This window comes from Notolabrus celidotus, chromosome 18 (genome assembly GCF_009762535.1).
Source record: "Notolabrus celidotus isolate fNotCel1 chromosome 18, fNotCel1.pri, whole genome shotgun sequence".
Taxonomy (NCBI): domain Eukaryota; kingdom Metazoa; phylum Chordata; class Actinopteri; order Labriformes; family Labridae; genus Notolabrus; species Notolabrus celidotus.
In genome coordinates this window covers 11,533,360-11,554,544 of record NC_048289.1, presented here as the reverse complement: position 1 = coordinate 11,554,544, position 21,185 = coordinate 11,533,360, and the positions used below count along the sequence as shown (strand labels likewise).

At 38.5% G+C, this 21,185-nt stretch overlaps 2 protein-coding genes across 3 annotated transcripts in view; one reads left to right on the top strand and one right to left on the bottom strand.

Annotated features, from left to right (window-relative positions):
* Positions 1 to 308: 308 nt before the first annotated feature.
* On the bottom strand, positions 309 to 7,167 carry nptx2b (neuronal pentraxin IIb). Its single transcript, XM_034708180.1, has 5 exons — positions 6,459 to 7,167; positions 5,666 to 5,885; positions 4,209 to 4,453; positions 3,854 to 4,033; positions 309 to 1,757 (listed from the first exon to the last, which is right to left on the bottom strand). The coding sequence occupies exons 1-5, from the start codon at positions 6,897 to 6,899 to the stop codon at positions 1,527 to 1,529; spliced, it is 1,317 nt and encodes a 438-aa protein (XP_034564071.1). The 5' UTR covers positions 6,900 to 7,167; the 3' UTR covers positions 309 to 1,526.
* Positions 7,168 to 14,865: 7,698 nt separating this feature from the next.
* trrap (transformation/transcription domain-associated protein) overlaps positions 14,866 to 21,185 on the top strand; it is a 114,762-nt gene continuing 108,442 nt past the window's right edge. Inside the window, exons 1-8 of one of the 2 annotated variants that reach the window (XM_034707107.1) lie at positions 14,866 to 14,897; positions 15,468 to 15,651; positions 16,179 to 16,228; positions 16,331 to 16,441; positions 18,249 to 18,353; positions 18,725 to 18,808; positions 19,288 to 19,344; positions 19,500 to 19,625. In XM_034707107.1, coding sequence (XP_034562998.1) covers positions 15,552 to 15,651; positions 16,179 to 16,228; positions 16,331 to 16,441; positions 18,249 to 18,353; positions 18,725 to 18,808; positions 19,288 to 19,344; positions 19,500 to 19,625 — 633 coding nt within the window. In that variant the 5' untranslated portion in view covers positions 14,866 to 14,897; positions 15,468 to 15,551. Of the gene's footprint in view, positions 14,898 to 15,213; positions 15,333 to 15,467; positions 15,652 to 16,178; positions 16,229 to 16,330; positions 16,442 to 18,248; positions 18,354 to 18,724; positions 18,809 to 19,287; positions 19,345 to 19,499; positions 19,626 to 21,185 lie in introns of those variants that run through there. The other variant, XM_034707109.1, reaches the window with a different exon arrangement.

Below are 21,185 nucleotides of genomic sequence, written 5' to 3'. Positions count from 1 at the left end.
GTTGAGATGTTTCAGAGCAGTTTGTGTTTTAAGGGGCTGCTCTGTCGGACGGAGTGTGTCTGTGACGCTACATTGACCTTTTAGCCTCTCATCTGTTAAGCGTTCCTAATGCCACCCAGGACACCTGTTGACCCAAGCCATCTGAGGCTAAAGATCCCGCTCAGCTCTTTGTACTTAACCACTCATGTTACCTCACCAGCTTGACAGATACAGCTAACAGGGCAGGTTTTAACTGGCATACACCTGCTTTGTGTTTAACATAGAACCACTGATTCATTGAACTGATTCAAAACAGATAATAAAACAGATCACCGTTTTTATTTCATTTTATACATTTTCATTATTGGCAGTTAATAATTTTACAACACTTAAAAAAATGGCACTTAAGTCTGCATTAGAAGGCCACAAGACGAGGATTACATTAAAAAAAAAACTAAAATCTGTCTGAACAAAGAGACAAAAAAATACAAAATATAATATAACGCCATATACAAATGGGTAACATACAACAAGTACATCCAAAATATATATTTGTGTTTAGATCTAGGTCTTATCTGTTACATTTACCCACTTCAACAAACATCACAAATCACGAGTGAAAATATTTCCCAACGTTGAAGCTATGAATATATTTTCAGCATGATTCACCATTTCAACAGGGTTTGTTCAAATGGAAAAGGCAAGTTCAAAAAAGCACTGTGATAGTCTTACTAGTATCACTGGTATTGGTTATGCATGCCAAGAATAAAGCTTCCCAAACGAGGTAAAGTTTCAGTGAACTCAGACGTAAGCTGCAAATTCAAACAAGTATTTCTACCATTTGAAATAGCCTGTTGCACAAAACCAGCACCACACAAAAGATGAAGTGCTAAATCAAACAGTTAGAGCCTGCTTTGCGATGACTGCACCTGCCTGGATCAGGGGTTTAACTAATGTTTGTTCTAAGCCCACTCCTTTGTTAAGGAAAAGACATAACATTCGCCAGTCCTTTAATCTTTCCAGCCACTCACTCCCACACAGCACGCAACACCACCTCACATGTCAACGGAAAACTGTTGGCTAGTCAGTGTATTTGTAGTAGTAGCAGTACATGCGTGTGTCTGTGTGGGGCTAAAGTGGATTTTCATTACCTCAAAGCTCGAGGTGAGTGTTAATTTAAGCTTGCTTGAGTGTGGAGGGGGGAGGCGATGTGGGGGAAAATGTGTGGAAAATATAGGTGTATGGGCCTTTTATAGCAGCAGTACCATTAGGGAACCTTTTATACATGCTGTTTGCAAGATTAAGTCTTAATCACAGTAAAGAAATAAATGATTGAGCACAGTAGCTTTCTGATTTACCCTAAAAATGCAACATTCACCAGTAAACCAACACATAACTTCTTCAGCTGTGTTCACAAACCCTGGAATCTCACAGCAAAGCAGCAGAGTGTTGCACATCATTTCCACAAATTCCTTCAGAGCTGACAATTAAAAAAAATGCTGAATGGATGGAAACAGCTAATCTAGAGAGAGGCAGATAAGTGAGTTTTAAGCATTGGGCAGCCGCTCCTGACACATCTCCAAGGGCCGCTTGAAGGCTCCCCTTCCAAACACTTCAACATTGCTTGGTAGCCAGGAGATCACATTCCCGGCGAAATAAGAGCTGCAGTTAGCCATAGACTGAATCTCCACCGGCTTCAGAACACGGTCCCAAATGTTCAACTGACTCAGCTCGCCCACGAAAGCTTGTCCGGCATCAAAGCGCCCGCCCACCACGTCCTGTAAGGGCCGTAAAACAAAACGGAGGAAGTTTTAATGGCATCAAAAAACAATATTATAAACAAAGGTGATTATCTTTTTGAGTTGGCCTGTGGGAGTAAAGATGGACCAGTCATTAAACTTACATTAGTGCCTTGGTCACACTAATGCACCTTATGTCCAAAACCTCTAAATATACTATACTAAATATAATAAATACTCTTAAATTTATATATGAAACAGATTTTTTTGTCTTCTCCAAAATTATAAAAAGGAGACTTAAGAGGCCACTACAATCACAACTTGAATCACCTTCAAATCTAGCTCTGTTACAAAGATCCCTTAGGGTGTCATCTGGGGAATCAGCGGTGTGTAACTTGTACTCCCAGGTCACAAATCCGTGAGTAGTACAAAACGTGTTTTCCGTGGCATAATCCCTGCCCACACATTGGAAATCCATGCCAACAGTTAGGCATGTAGAAGATTTGCACATATTTGTAGGACAAGAGCAGCTTCCTATTGACACATGTCTACAGTCATGCTAGCAGATTGGCACAGTACAATTCACACAATCAGTTGAATACGTGAATGTGAGCACTGGAACATTCCTGTTATCCTGATTGCATGAATGTTCCTGTGCCAACATTATGTATTGGGATGGCCTAAGATAAATGTCCACCTTGGTGGACATTAAAGGAATATTTTAGCTGTACTCTAACAACAGCATGCTAACAAAAAAAAAAGGTACAATATCTGTTTTTTTTTTTTACTTTTGGATGTTAGCAAACTTAAACTAGTGATAACCAATGAACCTTAACACTTTGGTTGTTGCAACTGTGACATAATTCATTATTTTAGATTTTTGTGTATTTGTATTCTTTATGAAATGCCATTGGTAAAATGTATGTACTATGAACCATCTAAATATTTGTTATTTAGGGATAGAGTTAGACGAATTGAATTGAATTGAATTAAATTGAATTGAATTGCCTTCCTATCTTAGCTTATTTTAACTCGCTTTAAATGCAATTTTAAATGAACTTTTAATATATTTCTAATTATCCTTTTTTTTTCTGCTTTATTATATTTGTCATTTTAATTGTGTTCTTTTATGCTTGTCTGAATGTTTCCAATGCTTTTAATATTTGAATGTAAAGCACATTGAGTTGCCCTTGTGTGCGAAATGCGCTATACAAATAAAGTTGCCTTGCTTTGCCTTGCCTTGCCTTGAATTAAATTAAATTAAAGTAAATTAAATTAAATTGAATTGAATTGAATTGAATCGAATCGAATTGAATTGACCTGACAAGTCCACACTTGTGAGGACATTAGATTTAAAATCCAAAAACAAAAACCTAATTTCTGTTGTAAAAAAAGCAGGGTTTCATTCACAAAATCAGGGTTCACCATCTGGGAACCATGAATGTCTTAACCAAATTTTGTTTTATTCAAACAAATAGATGTTAAAATATTTCACAGGACAACTGAATACTTTGACCAGCTGGATCTGCTGGAACAGGACATCACCAATGTTCTTTAAAGTCATCCTCTTGGGACCACAAATGTCCGCACAAAGTTTAATGGCAACCCAATCCAGTATTTTTTGATAAGTTTCAGTATGAGCCAAAATGGTGGACAACCAGCAGACTGTCCAACATTACATTTAATTTCATCACTCAATCATTTCATTATTTCAGAGCTTGACATGCCATTTTATTGGACGCCACATACAAGATCAGTAGGAGACCTCAGACACTTTGGTCAAGGAAAGCTTTCCTGCTGTCTTATAAATTGGTTTGTCAAGACAACCTGACACTGTCTTGTATGTTTCTTTCCTGTTTCCATTGGCTGTTTATGAAGGCACTCCATAAATAACATTGCTTATTATTAGAACTACTTGACATTGCACTTTGAAGTGTTTTGCATTTGAAAATATGAACCTGCTGCTCTTCACAGCTGATGGCACATTGTTAGCATCCTTCACTGGCAACACTGTCACTTCGTATGGAAGACAAGTCATTGGTGATGTAATCCCAGGTAGGTAGCTGACTTCTTTGATCATGACTAAGGTGATACAGTGATGACTAAATCTACCAAATAAAGTCTGTCTTCCTTACTTGTTCCTGCCCAAGGATGATGACTCCCCCAGGTTTGATGGGGTGCCAGGCCGCCAAGTTGTCACCACTCCCCAACTTCTCTCCGTCTTGGTAAGCATCCCATTGGCCATCACGGGTGGTCCAGGACATGCAGATGTGATGCCATCTACCATCACGTACATCCAAAGGCAACTGAGCAACCTGTGGTCAGAATAAGATATACTTAGTGATAGTTTTCTCACAAAAAGCAGTATGGGATGGTTTAAAAAGGTAAAAGTGTTCATTAAGCAGGCTTTGGTTTAGTTGAAGCTAACAATGACATTTGGGAGATCAACCATACATGTTTAATAGATTTTGTAAACCAGAAATTACTTGCCTTGTCATTAATCAGCAGCTCTATTGGGTTGTTTCCCCATTCAATTAGCACAATCTCATTTGCCTGCCCTGGAACTCCATAGGAGAAGGGAGTCCCAATGCCTGGACTGGCACTGGACTTGATCCACATGCAGAGTGTGAAGGCATACATCTCTGGCAGACTCTTGGTGATGCGCCCATACAGGTAGTTGGTCCTCTGGGGGAGGGAGAGCTTGAACTGCTCTGGGGACTTGTAGTCTCCTCCCCCTGTAATGAGATAGGCAAAGAGGTTAGATGTGTCTCAAGTGTGTTCTTAAACTTGATAATTGCTGTCTGGGAGTAAAAGCAAGGAAAAAGCTGCACTGCTTCCCTATAAGTTTAATGCACAAATGCTCCAGCCTCAACAAAGGCATCTTTTATGTAATACATTTGCATATCTGTAACCTCTGATTCATCAGACCCTCTCAACTCTTCTATTCCCCTGAACATTTCCTCTGCATCCTTTCCATTAGTGAAGTTACCTAAGAAACATTATGAAACCAGACACATCATGTGTCAACTAATGCAGAAAAACTAGCCATGCATTCATTCATTCATTGATTTTAGGCTAGATTAACACATTTCCAAATTGTCAGGCTGACCCAGTAGATTTCTTAAGGCTCTTAGGCTGATCCAAAATGCAGCAGCACATGTACTCACAATGAATAGGAAAAAAGAACATACTCTTCCAAGTTAGCCTCTCTGCACTTGCTACCTATAAGATCAAGAATTATATTTCAAATCCTTCTTCTCACCAGTAAAGCTCCTTATGTTCAGACACCTCTGAACCACCCTTAAAGAGCTCATAGCCACTCAACACTGGGCTGTAGCTCTGGTTAATAGTTACTTCCAAGATGCTTTAATTCTCTACTACATGGATATGAAGTAGAATAAATGATAAATAGTATCTCATAGAATGACTTGTATGTAGTCATTCGGGTTAGACTGACATGCAACCACTCGATTGGAGCAATGTCCACATACCTGTGTTGGTATTTACCTGCATGGAGGGCTGGGGCTGGTGGTGCTCACTCTGATAACGTTAGCCAGTCTCTGCAAACTCTTTGATATGACTCTGTGATCCAGTTTAGCAGTGTTAAATATACTGTAAGCCGTTTTGACTGTTATCTGAGTGTTTTCCTACCGTAAGACTGGTCAGTCAGTCATCATTTAAAGGAAATTAGTTGCCTCAGAATCAGAGCACCCCCGGCCGAGACTTGTTCTTTATTTCAAGTGTTGTGAGATAACTTATGGCGTGCTTTTGCATCACAGATACAATCTTATGATTTAAATTGATGGATTTTATGGACATTAGGTTGTTTTGTTCATTCTGTCTTGCCACCAATGTGTTACTGTTGGCATATACCACTTCACCTCATACATTTCTAATTTAACAGTGTTGACAGCCACGAATTGCCTTTTTAAGACTGTATTGTATACCTTTCTCAAGCTCACTGATCCTCTCCACCAAGGCATTCAGCGTGCTCTCCGTCTTCAGCCTGTAGGCGGCTGTGGCGTTGGACAGCATGGTTTTCTGCTCCTCCAGGTTGTTGACCTTCTTTAGGAGCTGTTTCTCCAGCTGGCCGAGCCGGCGCTGCAGCAGGTCGCGGAGCTCACTGGGGAACGAGGCTCCGGATACGTTGGCCCGCATCTGCTGTTGCTAGGGGAGGAGTGAGGGTACAAAATGAGCAGGAAGTGCACGTAGATAACCAGGGACGACGATGAGCCCCCTGAGGGATGAAAGTAATCCTTTACATCACCGATTCTTCTGTTTGACTGCCCTGACATTTTTTTTAGACACGGAAAAAACGTTAAACCCCTTGCTGAGTTTTCCAACCCTGGAAAGTTAATTCAATTGCACGGAGCACTTAAGAAGCCCAATCATTTCCTCTGCATGTAATAGCCTGTAACGAACCACAATTATAAACTGTGGCATAAAGTAATCGGAGAAACTTCCACTTAACAAATCGATATTTTAATACTTCAGGAAGACATTTTCATGCCTTTTATCACACTTTTTTTGTGCTGTCTGTTTTCTCTCTCTACTTAATAGGGAGTTTAAGGCTAATCAGAGCTAAACATACTGTAATGATTCTTGTAAATGCTTATCTACTGATGTTTGCTGGATCGACAGCATGTGTAGTAAGCCTTTAAATCTGTATACAGAATCAAACCCGGCGATTACGCGTTGTTAGGCACAATGTGTACTCTTTGCGCAATGTTTCCGACTTACCTCCAAGTTCTCCAAACGGTCCTTGAGCCCTTGCATGGTTTTTCGAAGACTATCAATAGTGTCATTTGGATCTCTAGGAACATCCCCCATTGTGTTTTGCTTGTCTTTGCCCCAGGAACTCGCCTTGTCGTACCGCCTGTCATCGGTGGCGGACGCACAGAGGGAAAGCTTGGTGGTGAGCTCGTTGATAGTGCCCTGCTGTTTTGAAATATTTTCTTTTTGCTGTAAAATTGTCTCCCGAAGCTGCATTACGGTGTTTCTGAGCTCCTCTTCCTGGCTCCCAGTGTTAAGCTCGGGTAAGAGTGTCACCGGACAACTTGCATCGCCGGTGAGGGGAACTGCTCGGCAAATGTATCTCTTTCCATCGTCCGGCTGTCCGCTTGCTTGTTGACGACCACCCAGTGCACAAAAGCATATCAATCCATATACTAGCGAGAACATACCTACGACGTTTAAAGAAAGTCAAAGTGCAGTAAAAAAAAAAAAGGCAGTAAAACGAAATCCAGACTCAAGTTTGGTGCGTAAAAGTGATCCCCAAATATGCCAGCCAAATAAAAATCACGTGAATGTTGTGTGAAAAATGAGCGTCATCCCTAATGGAGTAAATTAAGGAAATTCTGAGCAGAAAATCCGATCAGTGGAGGCTGTAAGCCCCGTTAATGTGGCTTGTGTTAGAGGGACTATTCCTGGTACCGACAGAGCGCACTGTGTGGTGCTGATCGGACAGCTCCTCTTAGAAAAGAGGATTACCAAAAAAGGTGTTTGTGGAAGCTCCCGGATTGGTTGTAGTAGGCTGACGTCACCGCCTACCTGGGTCACATATCTGTTTGTTTATTTATTTGCCTGGGAAGTTAATTAAGTAATGAAGACACTGAGTAGTTAGTTTTCTCAAAGTGATTAAGCTGATGGGGGTTCCCCAGGGATTAAACGCGTGTGATCAGTTTTTGATGCACTTTGGATGTCCCCATACTTAAAATGTTGAAGCAAAGTAAATATTTCTCGCTCAGCTTCATTGAACTCTAAGGTAGAGAAAGGGGGAAATAGAGTTTAAAAGTTGATTAACGCAACCATTTGAACCGACATAAGCCAATGGGGCACCGTTACAGACTGGCTTAGCACATGGTCATGCTGCTTTGCTCCAGTTGGAATCAGATTGACTCAGAGTATCCGTTAAACACAAACTCTCAGTGACATGATGTTTGGTACCACCCATTGTGAAAGTGTGCTGGAGGTGTGCAGGGATTATTTGATGTATACTTCAGGAACACTCTTCTGCAGGGCTATAACCAAGTGGGAAAGCAACAATATCCTAGTTGATTAGATCTATGGTGTCAACTTGTTTGAAACTTTGGTCTAAAACTTGGTAATACATGGGATTATGTATGGAGGGGCAAAATCAATACAAATTGAAAGTTACTCACAGGAGCTTTAAGGTCTATTTTGGTGTGTGTGTGATTAAATAATTCAAATAACAATTACAATTAAGAGAACATAATCAGAATCAGAAATACATTATTTATCCAAGGGGAAATTCAGTAAACAATCCAGGTCCAGTTCTCTCTAGATGCATGAATCATTAAAAATGTTTTTCTTTCAAAACTCAACGCCAGAGTCCTCTGTAGTCAATAATGTTTTGTGGTAACAATGGATGGAAGCAAAATAAGACTGGAAACAGTTGGATGGGTCATACTCATAAATGTGGGGAGTAACATAAGTAAAAAAGGGGGAGGGCCTTCAGTTGCAAAGCTATACTAGTCGGAAATTTTTATTTTTATTCATGTAATAGGGGTTTTCACAGGTAGGTGGATCCGGCTTGGTTATTATTAACCAAACGATGGAAGCCTTTTCATAATTACAGCAAATATATTGGCTGTTCTCAAATATCTATTTAGATAGCTCAAAATAAAGCAAAATATGTAATAACTTGCAGAGAGTGGGAAATGTTGAGAATGTCTCCTACAAACTTGGAGCAGCACGTTTTTCACTTGATGGAAAAATAATTTGCAGAAGCAAACATATGTATATCAAACTTCTGCAAAGTTTGACAGATGGATGAATCAGGAGATACTTTTTACATCAAAGAGAAATGGGAGTTGGGTTTGCTGGATGCTCATCATCTTGGTGTTTGAGAGGTTGTGGGATGATTTCTGATCACATGCACAATTTTCTGGGACTGCTCCAAACTAGAAATTCTGAGACAGTTTTGGAGGTAAGATTACAGCAATTTTGAATGTTGATTGCCTTTGAGGTTTCCGTTATGGGGATACACTGTATATTCTGAAAATGTTAGTGCTGATAGCAAGAGTAATGATAACTATCACCTGGATGCAAGAGTAACTTCCTCCAGTGGAACACTGGACTGAAAGACTGAGACTTGTTGTGAATGGAAGAAGTGACCGCACAGCTGCAAATGAAAAAGGACATATTTGAACAAAGATGGGGTCTGTGACTTTGTATATGACTAACTGGACAATCTTTGTATGTATGTATGTATGTATGTATGTATGTATGGATGGATGGATGGATGGATGGATGGATGGATGGATGGATGGATGGATGGATGGATGGATGGATGGATGGATGGATGGATGGATGGATGGATGGATGGATGGATGGATGGATGAATAGATGTATGGATGTATGGATGTATGGATGAATGGATGTGTGCATGTGTTCATGTGTGCACTTGATGTTTGAGTGTAAGAAGGGCCATTTTAAATTTTTAATGTGTACTCTATCATTATTTCTCTGATTTTAAAACTATAAGAGTTATTTCTATAAAATGTCACTTCACTCTGTTTAATAAGAAAAAGAAAATTGTTGTCAAAGACTGTTCAAGAGTGTGTGCTATCAATGTGTTATGAAACAAACTTTGTTTAAACAATTGTTCAGTGAATGTTTTATGATTTGAAAAACAGACTATTTTCTTAAAATGTCATTGTTTGGCATAGAGACAGTAAGCTACCTGTTTTTAAATGACATGGTGGGGTGCCTGGGTCCGTACCTAACATCAAACTGTAAAATAAGAATGAAACAGTCATTACCTGGCCACCATACTCTGCCAGATTTTCATCCAGCTGATCTGAGGAGAATTCTGTCTGCAGGCACACACTGCACATTAGACCAGAATCCAATACAGCAGCTTCAAAGTGTGTTTCAAATTGGACAGACAGACTCTCCACTCTATGAAAGCTTCATTTCTAAGGTGACATAGAGAAATCATCAACGGTCACAAATATTCTACTGTCAGCCAGAGAGGAGACCTATCATGAACACGGAAACGACTGTCTGCATGGTGTGTGACTTCTAACTACATTAAACTGAAGTTATCAAACATCATATGCCTCCTTTTAGCTCAGCTAAGGAGGAGTTGTGAGTCAATTATTTCAAGTTTGTTGATTTAATGTCAGGCATTAGTGTAAATTAAATACGTTTGCCTGATTCAATCACATTTCAAATGCATTTTATGAAATTGCACCAAAATATAAAAGTTTTTAATGCCTCTTCAAGCCACATGTTTCTCCTCAGTCAGAAATGTAATTATAAATGTAGGCCAGTCTCTTCAATGGAGCAGGCAGTGAAGAACAGGAGGAGGTGGTAAACAATTAGCACTAGCTGCCTGCCTGCCTGGGAAAGGTCAATAAAGCCTGGAGTGCAGACTGGAAGACATACCACTGTGCTTTGAACATGACGTCCAACCATGTCACAAATCACAGTCACTCAGGGACAATGTGAAGACAGTGGAAACTGCCTGGATGTATTCACTGATATGGTTCTATTAGGGGCCTAAAAACACCAAGTTATTAGTTATTCAAACTTTAGTTTACTTTCACTTAACGAGCAAATCAAGATGTCAATGAAACACTGTTATTAAAATGATCATGATCGCATTTGATGAGCGATCAAGCAGTTTTAACCAGGTTGTTGCTAAGATGGTTATTGTGGCAAAAAAAAAGATGCTCTTCTACTTTTATGTCTTAAGTTTAACTGTTTAAGTATAAAACTGTCACTTTTATCCCTGAACATCTTTTAAACCAGCAGGAAATTTTAGAGAGGAAATTTTTAAATACATAGAGATCTGAAATGAGAAATGACAAGAGGCTAGGACAACAAGGCTTGTTGTGACAAGTTTGGGGATTTGGCAGACTTGCTGGTGGAGTCAAACAAAAAAAACATGTCTGATTTCACTAATTCATGGAGTCTGTATGCTGTTACAATTTGGCAATTCAATACCTTCAGCAAATTGATTTCAGAAGATTTCAATGTTCAATATTTTTGTAATGATCATACATAATTTAACTTGAATTTGGATTGTAGGATCTGAAAACTTCACAACTTTTCCCTTTCAGTTACACTGGAAATCAAACAAGAGGTGATGTGAGGCCATAGCTTTGCAGCCTCACAAACAACAGGACAACATGTCACAGAATTCAGCTACACCTCTAATTATGAGTAATTACTGTAAGTGTTATTACACAAAAGTCCTAGGCTAAATATTATCAAAAAAGATGATTAATTATAGTTTACAAAAGTCTACGGTTTACAAAAGGAAAGAAATGAGCCAAGGAAAGAAATGAGCCACTGCAACCAAAATCTTCTTTTTGAACAAAGCTGTGAACTTTATTTTAAAAAAAAGATGTGTGACCTGATGAGAGTTTCTTGTCTTTTGGAGCGAGCTTAAAGTGTTCAGCATTGGCTTCACTTTATAACATTAGAAGATGCTGCTTGTACCAGGGTTAGGCTTGTGTTTGAAAATAAGCAATAAGAAGAAGAAGAAGAAGAAAGAAGAAAATATACAGTATATATGATAGATAGATAGATAGATAGATAGATAGATAGATAGATAGATAGATAGATAGATAGATAGATAGATAGATAGATAGATAGATAGATAGATAGATAGATAGATAGATAGATAGATAGATAGATAGTAAAAGGAAAGAAGAGAAATAAAAATCAAAGATAGAACAAGGAAAGGAAAAAGGGGGAATAGACAAGGTTAAACGAAAAGAGGGGGAAGAAAATGGAAAGATTAAAGAAGTTTAATGTTTCAGGATAGAAAGGTAGAAGAAGATAAGGTGGAAAAGAAGGAAACAGAAAGAAAGACAGAAAGACAAAAGAAAGAAAACAAAGGACGATGGAAGAAAAATAGGAAGGAGGGAAAGGGAAAGGGAAAGACAGAAAGAGAGAAAGGAAGACAGGAAGATGGAAAGAAAGAAAGAAAAAGAAAGAAGGAAAGAAGAAAGGAAAGAGAAAGAAAGGAAGGAAGGAAGGAAGAGGGAAAGAAAGAAAAAATGCAAGGAAGAAAGACAGGAGGGAAAGAAGAGCAGCAGGATGTGGCAGCAGTTAGTCAGAGATCATCAACACGTTGAGTTTGAGGAACACAGAGTTGTGTAGTTTTCCACAGACTGTGTGAACCAATGATCATCATCAGTGACTCAGTCTGCCTCCCACCAAGTTTGCATCACACCTTATTTCCTGCTTACAGGTGGGATACACTTCAACGTTAACTCCAGATGATGAAAAAGCAGCTTCTGGGAGTAAAAAAACCCAGTGTCACTAAACTTTGAAAAGACGATCTGAAAAGATGAAGATAGTAATTAAAACACACTCTGTTGGTCTGACCGGTCATAGAAAACATGCCTGCTCATTTTACAGACCTTATGGTAATAAAAGAGTGAATGGGGGTTTTGGATGCTTGAATGGATTTTTCTTGGTACTGCTGATGATTCAGACCCAGTCTCATACAGAGTGCACTTCTGTCTATATGAGAAATAAAGCCGGGGTTGTGTGGCTCCATCATAAGGGCATCGACAGCAGCAGCGGTGCACTGGAAAAACACAAATCTAATGGACAGATGAGAGGTTCTGCAAAGCCAAAGAACCAGTGTGTCATCCACTTTCCCGTCACAGGATAAAGCCCCCAACAGAGTAAAAAAAAAAACTCTAATGAAACGAACCCGACAGCCCAATAAGCCTGAGACAAACATCTTTTAGCAGATCATTATTACTTAGAGGAGAGAGCGGCAGAAAGAGAATGAAAATGTCACACTATGTGTCAAATTAGCTCTTGCATTATATACGACATTCAGTGAAAAGAAGAGCTAATTCTGCAGTCTCTTTACCACTGGGTTCACCGCATGGCAGAAAAGGCTGTGGAGGAGAGAGTTGTGAATTAAAATCCATTAGCAGAGCAGGCGCGCTGCACACAGGCTGGATGGATCAGGCAAGATAAATAATGGGCATCTTTCAACAAGACTTCATTATTTCCAAAGATATTAGAACCAGCGTTATGAAACAAAATCTCAAGCCTGGTAGCAACATCATGCAATTTTATTATGAATCATAGACATGAGCATGGCCATAAATAAATATAGAACCTATTATGAATCTTGGGAGCATCTTCAAAATGATTAGAGGAAAAAAACAGTCTGGTGTTGAAGCAATGAAAACCAGTACGGCCATTAAAGCCCAATCTTTTGAAATGTTTTCTAACTGTGATAAAAGAACAAATAATACTGACATAAAATACAGTTAAATCTCACTTAGGCCTACGATATGTCTAAGACTTTCTAACCAATCTGAATAACCTTGAGTCCTTTCAACTTCAACAAGAAAATTATTCATAAAAAAAATGCCATATTCAAGACGACTAGCTCATCCTTTGGCAAAACGAGCATGTCCTATCATTTGAAAGTGAAAAGATCTAGATTTGGGCCTTTTTTTTTAAATGCCATCTTTGCAATACTTCATTCTGATTTCATTACCTGCTTTGCTTAAAGGAGCAATACTGCCTCATCTGAGGCTATCAAAGCAAATGTAATACCGTCTCTATGCTTCTGTTTCTTTCTATTTTAAGCATGGATTCATTCGAAACACAAAGTTTACCAGCCTGCTTTCTCCTTCAATGGACTGACATCTTGTGGTGAAAATAAGCAATGCAATATAAAGGCCACATCTGAAGAAAATAGCTAAAAATTGCATCTGAAGAAAATAACTGAAAATTTAAAAGAAAAATGCTGAATACCACATGATTTTACGTGTGCCAGGATGTATCTATTAAAACTATGTCACAAAGGTTTTAGTTTTGTGAAAAATCCCTCTAAACTTAATGAGTACATTTTGCTTACCCCATTGACAGATATATATTTTTTATTATTTCAAGCAATTCAGGCCTTAATGTTGGCTTGTAAAATCTTGAAATAAGATGTTTATCTGGACTTATAATGTCAATGTGGCTTATCTCGAGTCTGAATGTTTGTATGATCAAAACCCTCACTTAGTTTTGAGCATTTGCAGTGTGCAGGTTGTACCCACAATAAAACAGGAACTAACTAACAACAGAGAAAAGCAGATACAATTACATTTGCTTTAAATCCAAAGCTTGACAAATTCAGATCAAAATGATCACATCAGATCTGTGGGAAAAGTGGAACATATGTCAAACATCTAAGACCTGATCTTTGTTACAATGGTGCATAATATCTCTGCCTGTATAACATGTTTCTGTCATTGGTGTTATCTCTGAATGTCTCATAGCTGTTATTTTTTAGTATGTAAGAAAAAAATGCAACTATCTTTTTGTTTTTGTTATTTCTCATCTTCTTTCTCCAATCTCTCTCTGGGTGTATACGGTTATGTCCCTGAAGGGCAAAACACAGCAACTTTTCACAAAACAAGGAGCTTTTCAAACCCTCCATCCATGATTTTTTTGGGTGGATTTATGATAGATCTTGAAATTATTAGTTTATAATATGTTCAGAATTAAAGATATATGAAGCCAATAGTGAATATACATACATAAGCTACCAAAATCCAAAGTGTACATCTTATATCCACATTGATGAAAATGTAGTAAAATATTAAAAATGGAGATGCAAAGTTTTGGGCCTATATGTAACTCTCTATCTTTGTCACATTTGATAATTCAGTAATTTCATAAATGTAATAGTTATTTTCTACTCTTTTAGAAATGTATTTTAATATTTTAAAATTTTAGTGCCTTATTTTTGCAAAGTGTCATGTTCTTTTCTTAACTCTGCGAAGCTCTTCCAGAACACCCCTGTACGTAAACTACCGCCAGAGACCATGCGCAGTTACGCGCAAATGTATAACCTTTACTACTAGCCCTGAGTGACAGAAGACCATCAAAAACGATGGTCTTATAACCACTCGTTTCAGTGTGTATCCTTCCGCTTGAACTACAGCAACACATTTTCGTCCTAAAAGCAATTTTCTTGGAACTGAACTTTGATTTCATCAAAGCTTCTGTGCAATAATGCCGATCATGTATTATAATTCAGTATCCATGGATTCGTAGGGAACATTTGATACGATACACGCGGAGGGATATCAAACATCTTTGCTGGTCGCGAGCCCTGAGCAGCAGCGGCGCGAGCGCGGCCGATACAGAGCGACTGCTTCCTGCACGAGCTGCTCGGTGAGTGTAAACGCTTTTTTTCTATAAAGTTTGCCGAAAGGTAGAGTCCTTTTAAAACCTGGTGCACACGAAATGAATATCATCATGTTCTTATCTGAACACTCTAATTCCTCCATTTAACCTGGAGTTATTCTCTCGTGCACAGAGAAACGTTAGAGGAGGCTCGAGCGCTTTCTTTCTTTGGGGAAGCTAACCCATTAGCCTGTCTTTGCTATCGCATTCTGCAAAATTAATTCATTGAATTCAACTTGTGCCATTATTTAGTGAACAAGTAAGCTTGCTAAGACCTTTAACAGTAGAATGGTTAAAATGTGAACGCTGCAGAGCCTTTATTTAATTCACAGACTATTGGAGTGAGCAAAATTGTGCTAACTGACGCTTGTTACGACGTCATCACTGTGCGCCCCTGAGGAGGCATGTTTCTGTCTGTTACCGGTTTGTTTGTGAAACACTTACATCTCATGTTTTGGGGATGATGTTAATGTTCGATGTTCAATGAATGTAACTTTTATACCTCGATGTAGATGAACGATTACAGGTTCTTATCTCCTTCTTGTTTTATTTCTGCAGTGTACATGATATCCCTCTGAGCGCCGTGCGGACTGCTGTCTGCTTCCTCTCCCCACAGCAGTCGAGTCTTTCCCAGCCGCCAACATGGCCTTTGTGCCCGCACCGAGCCCCACTGTGGTGGATCAGACCACACTCATGAAGAAGTACCTGCAGTTTGTGGCAGCACTCACAGACGCCAACACACGTAAGCTTAAACATGTTGCTTGATATGACCGATGTTGAGATCAGGAGTCTGCTTCAGATTGTGCAGCTTCAGAGAGTAAATATTTGAGAACAAGTATAGTATACTACTGTAAAAACAGACATGATAGAGTTATGTCTTTTGTTGGATTTGAATGATGTAAAGTATTCAAAATCAAAGTTAATCTTCAATGTGACAAACATGTTGCTGTCATTACAATACATCTTTCTACCTAGTGTTAGCTGAGTTTACAATGATACAAATAAAGCACCTGTGCGTACAATGGGCGATGTGATGAGAGCGATATCCTTTAGTCCAGTCAAAGGTACGTGTGTTTGGGAGAGTGTATGTTTGTGTGACGGTGTGAGTGTGTGTGTGTGTGTCTTGGTACCTTTTGAACAATCTGGACGCTGAAAGTAAAACTGATAAGATCTGAGAATCCCCGTTGAGCACATGGAGATTGTCTAAGAGAAGTGAAACGTATTCACTAGCAGGTTTGATTAATGGTTATAATGTGTTTCAACCTCCAGCTGATGAAACTAAGCTGAAGATGATGCAGGAGGTCAGCGAGAACTTTGAGGTAAGTTTGATGACTATTCTTGAGATAAACTCTTGGTCGCACGGAAACAGGTTGTACTGAGTTACTGCATGGCCTAATATGTGCTGAACATGTCCATTTCAGAATGTGACCTCCTCGCCTCAGTACTCCACCTTCTTGGAACACATCATCCCTCGCTTCCTCACCTTTCTTCAGGATGGAGAGGTGCAATTCCTTCAAGAGAAGCCTACTCAGGTATGTCACTAAAAACAATGTTTCAGTCTTTATCCTACTCTTACCAATTTGAATCTGTCCTTCATTATTAGGCAACTTTACTGACTGATCCTTAGGAGCAGAAACACTAATTAAGTCACAAACTCTAGTCTTTGTAATACATTTATAAGACACATTTCACAGAGTGGCATGACTGCTCCTGTATGGAGCCAAAACGATGACTTTAATGTTTGGTATTGAAAATACAATTTGGCATTGAAAGCACACCATGAAACTGAAAAAAGAAACATTTGCATTGAAACACTTGTATGGTAAAAAAATTGTAACAGCATCAAAACAGGTATTGGCATTGAACACGTTTCATTTAAGTTAAAATCAGAGACATGAAATGTTAGGCTATATTATTCAATTTCTAGCCATTTTTGAATTCTAAATGGTTTTTGAATGACAATCATATTCCATTTCTGGGATGTCATTTTTTTATAAATAAATAAATAAAAAATAAAAAATAAAAAAAATAAAAAAAGCTTTATTGATATTAAGATCTGACCAAAACATCAAACATCAGTAAAGCTTTTCTTTTTTGTTTTATTTTTTTAAATGTATTTATTTATTGAACATTTGTTAAAGTGTTTCAATGCCAATGTTTCTCTTTTCAGTTTCAGGGTGTGTTTTCAACGCCAAATTTTATTTTCAATACCAAACATTAAAGCCATCGTTTTGGCTCCATACCGCTGTAGATATAACTCAACATTCATCAACCAGCCAACTTTCTATTTTAAACCCATACATACATTCTCTTAGTTTATTTGACAGGGGCCATGCAAAACCAAAACTGTCAAGCCTGAGTTAGCTATAAGCTAATTTTCATCTGTGGTCCCTGGGCAGGAAGATGTTAACAATGTACAATACAAACGATAAAAAAAACATACTAGCATTTAAAACAATACATAGACTACTCAACACATACCATCACTAATAACGACACATTAAAAATGACATTTCATTTCATCAACTTTGATTACAAGGGAGAAGTTGATTCTCTTTATTAATATTGTTGTAAGGGATTTGGTGAATCCATCAACTACATCCATTGAAATAAAATAATATTACTCCATCATACCAAATGGTACAATTTAAGGATGCATGATATTACATTTTTGATGATATCTGAAGGGATGATACTTGAACATTTTGGCCAGCACTGATACTTGCATTCTTTTTTTATTATAAAGAACATCAAGCCTCTCCTTTACCAGACTGTACGTGTTACTCTTGTTGTGATAGTCTGTTTGTTTTAGAAACAGACATAAAAAAAGACGGACAGCATTTGTTTCTACCATTAATGAGAGTTGTATTCTTTTCCATCATTCAGAAATAGGCTTGCTGTTGTATTTCTTAGCTTTGTTGAATGACTTGAGTAGCGGCTTCTGACAGGTTTTCGCTGGCACCAAATCTTTATCAGTTCTTACTATAAAGAAAGTCTTGGTGCTGTTCAGAATGACGGTTCTTGAGATGCACAATTAAAGTGGCAGTGTTAAAGGAGTGTTGTTTTGCTCCTCCTTACATCCGCTGTGCTTGATAAGCATACAAACAGCTATTTTGCTGTCTCTTTGCAACTCCTCTAAACACTTCCATACAGCTGACATGTTAAAGCTTGTTGTTGGTGCCACGGCGTGTGCATTATTTGTGCATGACCTTATTGGCCGTACATAACAGCTAAAATGTTCATGTCAACTGATACCATTCACCGATTACACCATGCATCTACAGTGCAATTATACCCAAAGCTGAATCCTTGACTTTTACATCTTTTCTTCCCTTATAGCAACTGAGGAAGCTGGTGCTGGAAATCATTCACCGTATTCCAACGAATGAACACCTTCGCCCTCACACCAAGAACGTCCTCTCTGTCATGTTTCGTTTCCTCGAGGTATGAGGTCTATTTTCTTACAACAGCAAATCTGACTGTACCACAGCTTTACTATTTTGAGTCTTTTCTTACATGAAAACTGTGTTAATTGCTGTTGCTTTATTAATCTCTACCTTTTTTTATAACTTTTCAAAGCTTTGTAAACATCTACAGAGTGTCGGAAAATTAAAATGATCCTCTTAAAGCTTTTGTTTGTTATGGTAACAAATGATAATACATAGCATGTATCTGCTGTGCTGTGGCACCGGGCAGAAGGAGTCTGTGAATTGTCGATATTTCTTATTTAGAACTCACTTTGGTGATCAAAACAAATACTGGTGAAACTTGCAGGAGCTGTTTCAAAGTCATTTCACATTTCTTTTTTTCCACAGATTGAAAGTGAGGAAAATGTCCTGATATGCCTTCGCATCATTATAGAGCTGCACAAACAGTTTCGGCCTCCAATCTCTCAGGAGGTGAGTCTCTCAGTTTTGTTGTGTGAAGCAGTGTATTGTTGCGAAAGAACTTTGAAAGTGATGGATAGAGCTGCTCTCAGATAAAGAAGCTGTCAGAGCGCTTAGTCTGGACAGAGCTGTGCTGAACAAGGCTAACTGAAGTAGCAACCTTTCATGGTGTAGTTTTTAATACAAACAAAAGCACATTTATTGATTTTTACCAGGATGCAAAAGATATGACAAACATCAAAAATTATATATATATGTAACTCTTAATTTAAGTTATCACTAATCAGTGTTTGTTTACCGAAACCTGAGATCACAGATTACATGCACAGCACTACATTTATAATACTTTATATCAAGATAGAGATTCTTCTGTGACTTTAACAGACCGCAAAGCATACAGAATAATCTTTTTAATTTCATTGTCTTTGAAGAAAGGAAACACAAGAACATGAACTGAAAAATGTTACCTGTCATCCCTCTTTTTATTTTAGATTCATCACTTTCTGGATTTTGTGAAGCAGATTTACAAAGACCTGCCCAAAGTTGTTGTAAGTACATCCTTTCTTTCAATGCACAAGTTTTTGTTTCTGATGTGATTAGGTTTTTACTGACAACACAGAGTAACCTGAAATTCAAAGTCTGACCTGAAAACCTGAAATTTCCAGCGTTGTCTTAAACTTGTGTCTTTGTTTCCCTCCACCAGGCCCGCTATTTTGAGAATCCGCAGGTGATCGCAGAGAACACAGTTCCCTCCCCAGAAATGGTTGGGATGATCACGTCAGTGTTGGTTAAGACTGCACCCGAGAGGGACGACAGTGAAACAAGAACAGTAAGAACATTTACACACAGGCATTATATTCCCTCTGTTACATCTCAATGCTGCAGTTTAACTGTGTTGTCTGAAACCACTTGATGGCAGCAGTGCACCTTGTTGCCACACTAACGAATGAGGCTGCAGGAAAAATCATTCTACTTCTGACCCTCAAATAGAAAAGACAAAGGGAGTACATAAAGCTGTCATTAGGAATTTCAAACTGAAAGTTTTGTTCCAGCTTCACACACTTGTCAGTTAAAATGCTGCACTGAAATGATTCTTGAGTTTTTCTTTTTACTTCACTTCTTTGTTTCTAAACTGAAAACCAGCTTACAGACAGAGAGGATAGATAACCATGTCTTTGATTCTGTAATAAAAAACTGTGCAACCTGTCCTGAAAACCAAGTGGTTTGGTCAAAACAGACCCATCATTTAGGACAGGTGTTCCCAAACGTTCCAGCCCGTGACCCCCAAAATAGCAATATGAAAAACTTGTAACCAACATTGTCTTGAGATGGTTCAGTGTTGCTCACTGCTGCACACAATTACTTGCAGGCCAATCCTAAAACCTACATATTTCTTTGTAATTTAAAAAGACTAAAATAATTGTAATTTCCTCAGGGGTCATGTGACAACAGAGTTATTATAACTTTTATTTAACCAGGAAATGCTCATTGAGATTAAAAATCTCTTTTCCAAGAGAGGCCTGGCCACGATTGGCAGCAGCACAGTTACAAAGTTACCATAGAAATGAACACAAATAGAAGACACATACAACAGCTACGCAACAAATACCCCCAGAAAAACAGCATGAGTGACATTTAAAGAAAACATCTGCAGACAGATGCATCAGCCTCCAAGTCATTTAAGGAGCGCTTAAAAGCATTCAAAGTTATCCGACCACAAAGTTTCAGATCCTTTTGTAAGGCATTCCAGATCGAGGGAGCAGCAAACCTGAAGGCCTTTTTTCTAAGTTCAGTCCTGACCCTCGGAACAAATAGTAATGAGATCCCGAGATTGAAGATTATGAGATCCTGAGCTCTTTTGTGCAATTTAGGTGAGAGGGAAGTAGACCTAAGATGCACTTATAGGTTAAAGATGCCAATGTTGTTGCCTGCATGACGACAGGGAAGACCATCCTACTCTCGAGTACAGCACACAGTGATGAGTCATCATTTTAAAATTGGTGATAAACCTCAAAGCTTCATGGTATACAGTGTCAAGCATGTGAGAGCTTTGAGCAGAGGCGTGCATACATAAGACATCACGTTAGTCCAGCGCAGACAGAAAAGTAGCAGCAACAAGTTTTTTCTTGGCTTCAAAAGAAAGGCAGGATCTAATTCTAGTGAAGCAGAAAATTGAAGACATTTTTTTAACTTGCACAATTTTTATATTTGTTTTAGTTACATTTTCACATTAATGGAGAATATATGCATTTAAATATTTCTACATTTTTATTGTTTGTTGGACGGCATCTCACAACCCCCCTGTCAGTGCTCAGTGGTTCTGAAAGTGGGGGTCCTGACCCCCACTTTCAGAACCACTGATTTAGGGCGCACTCACATGACGCAATCA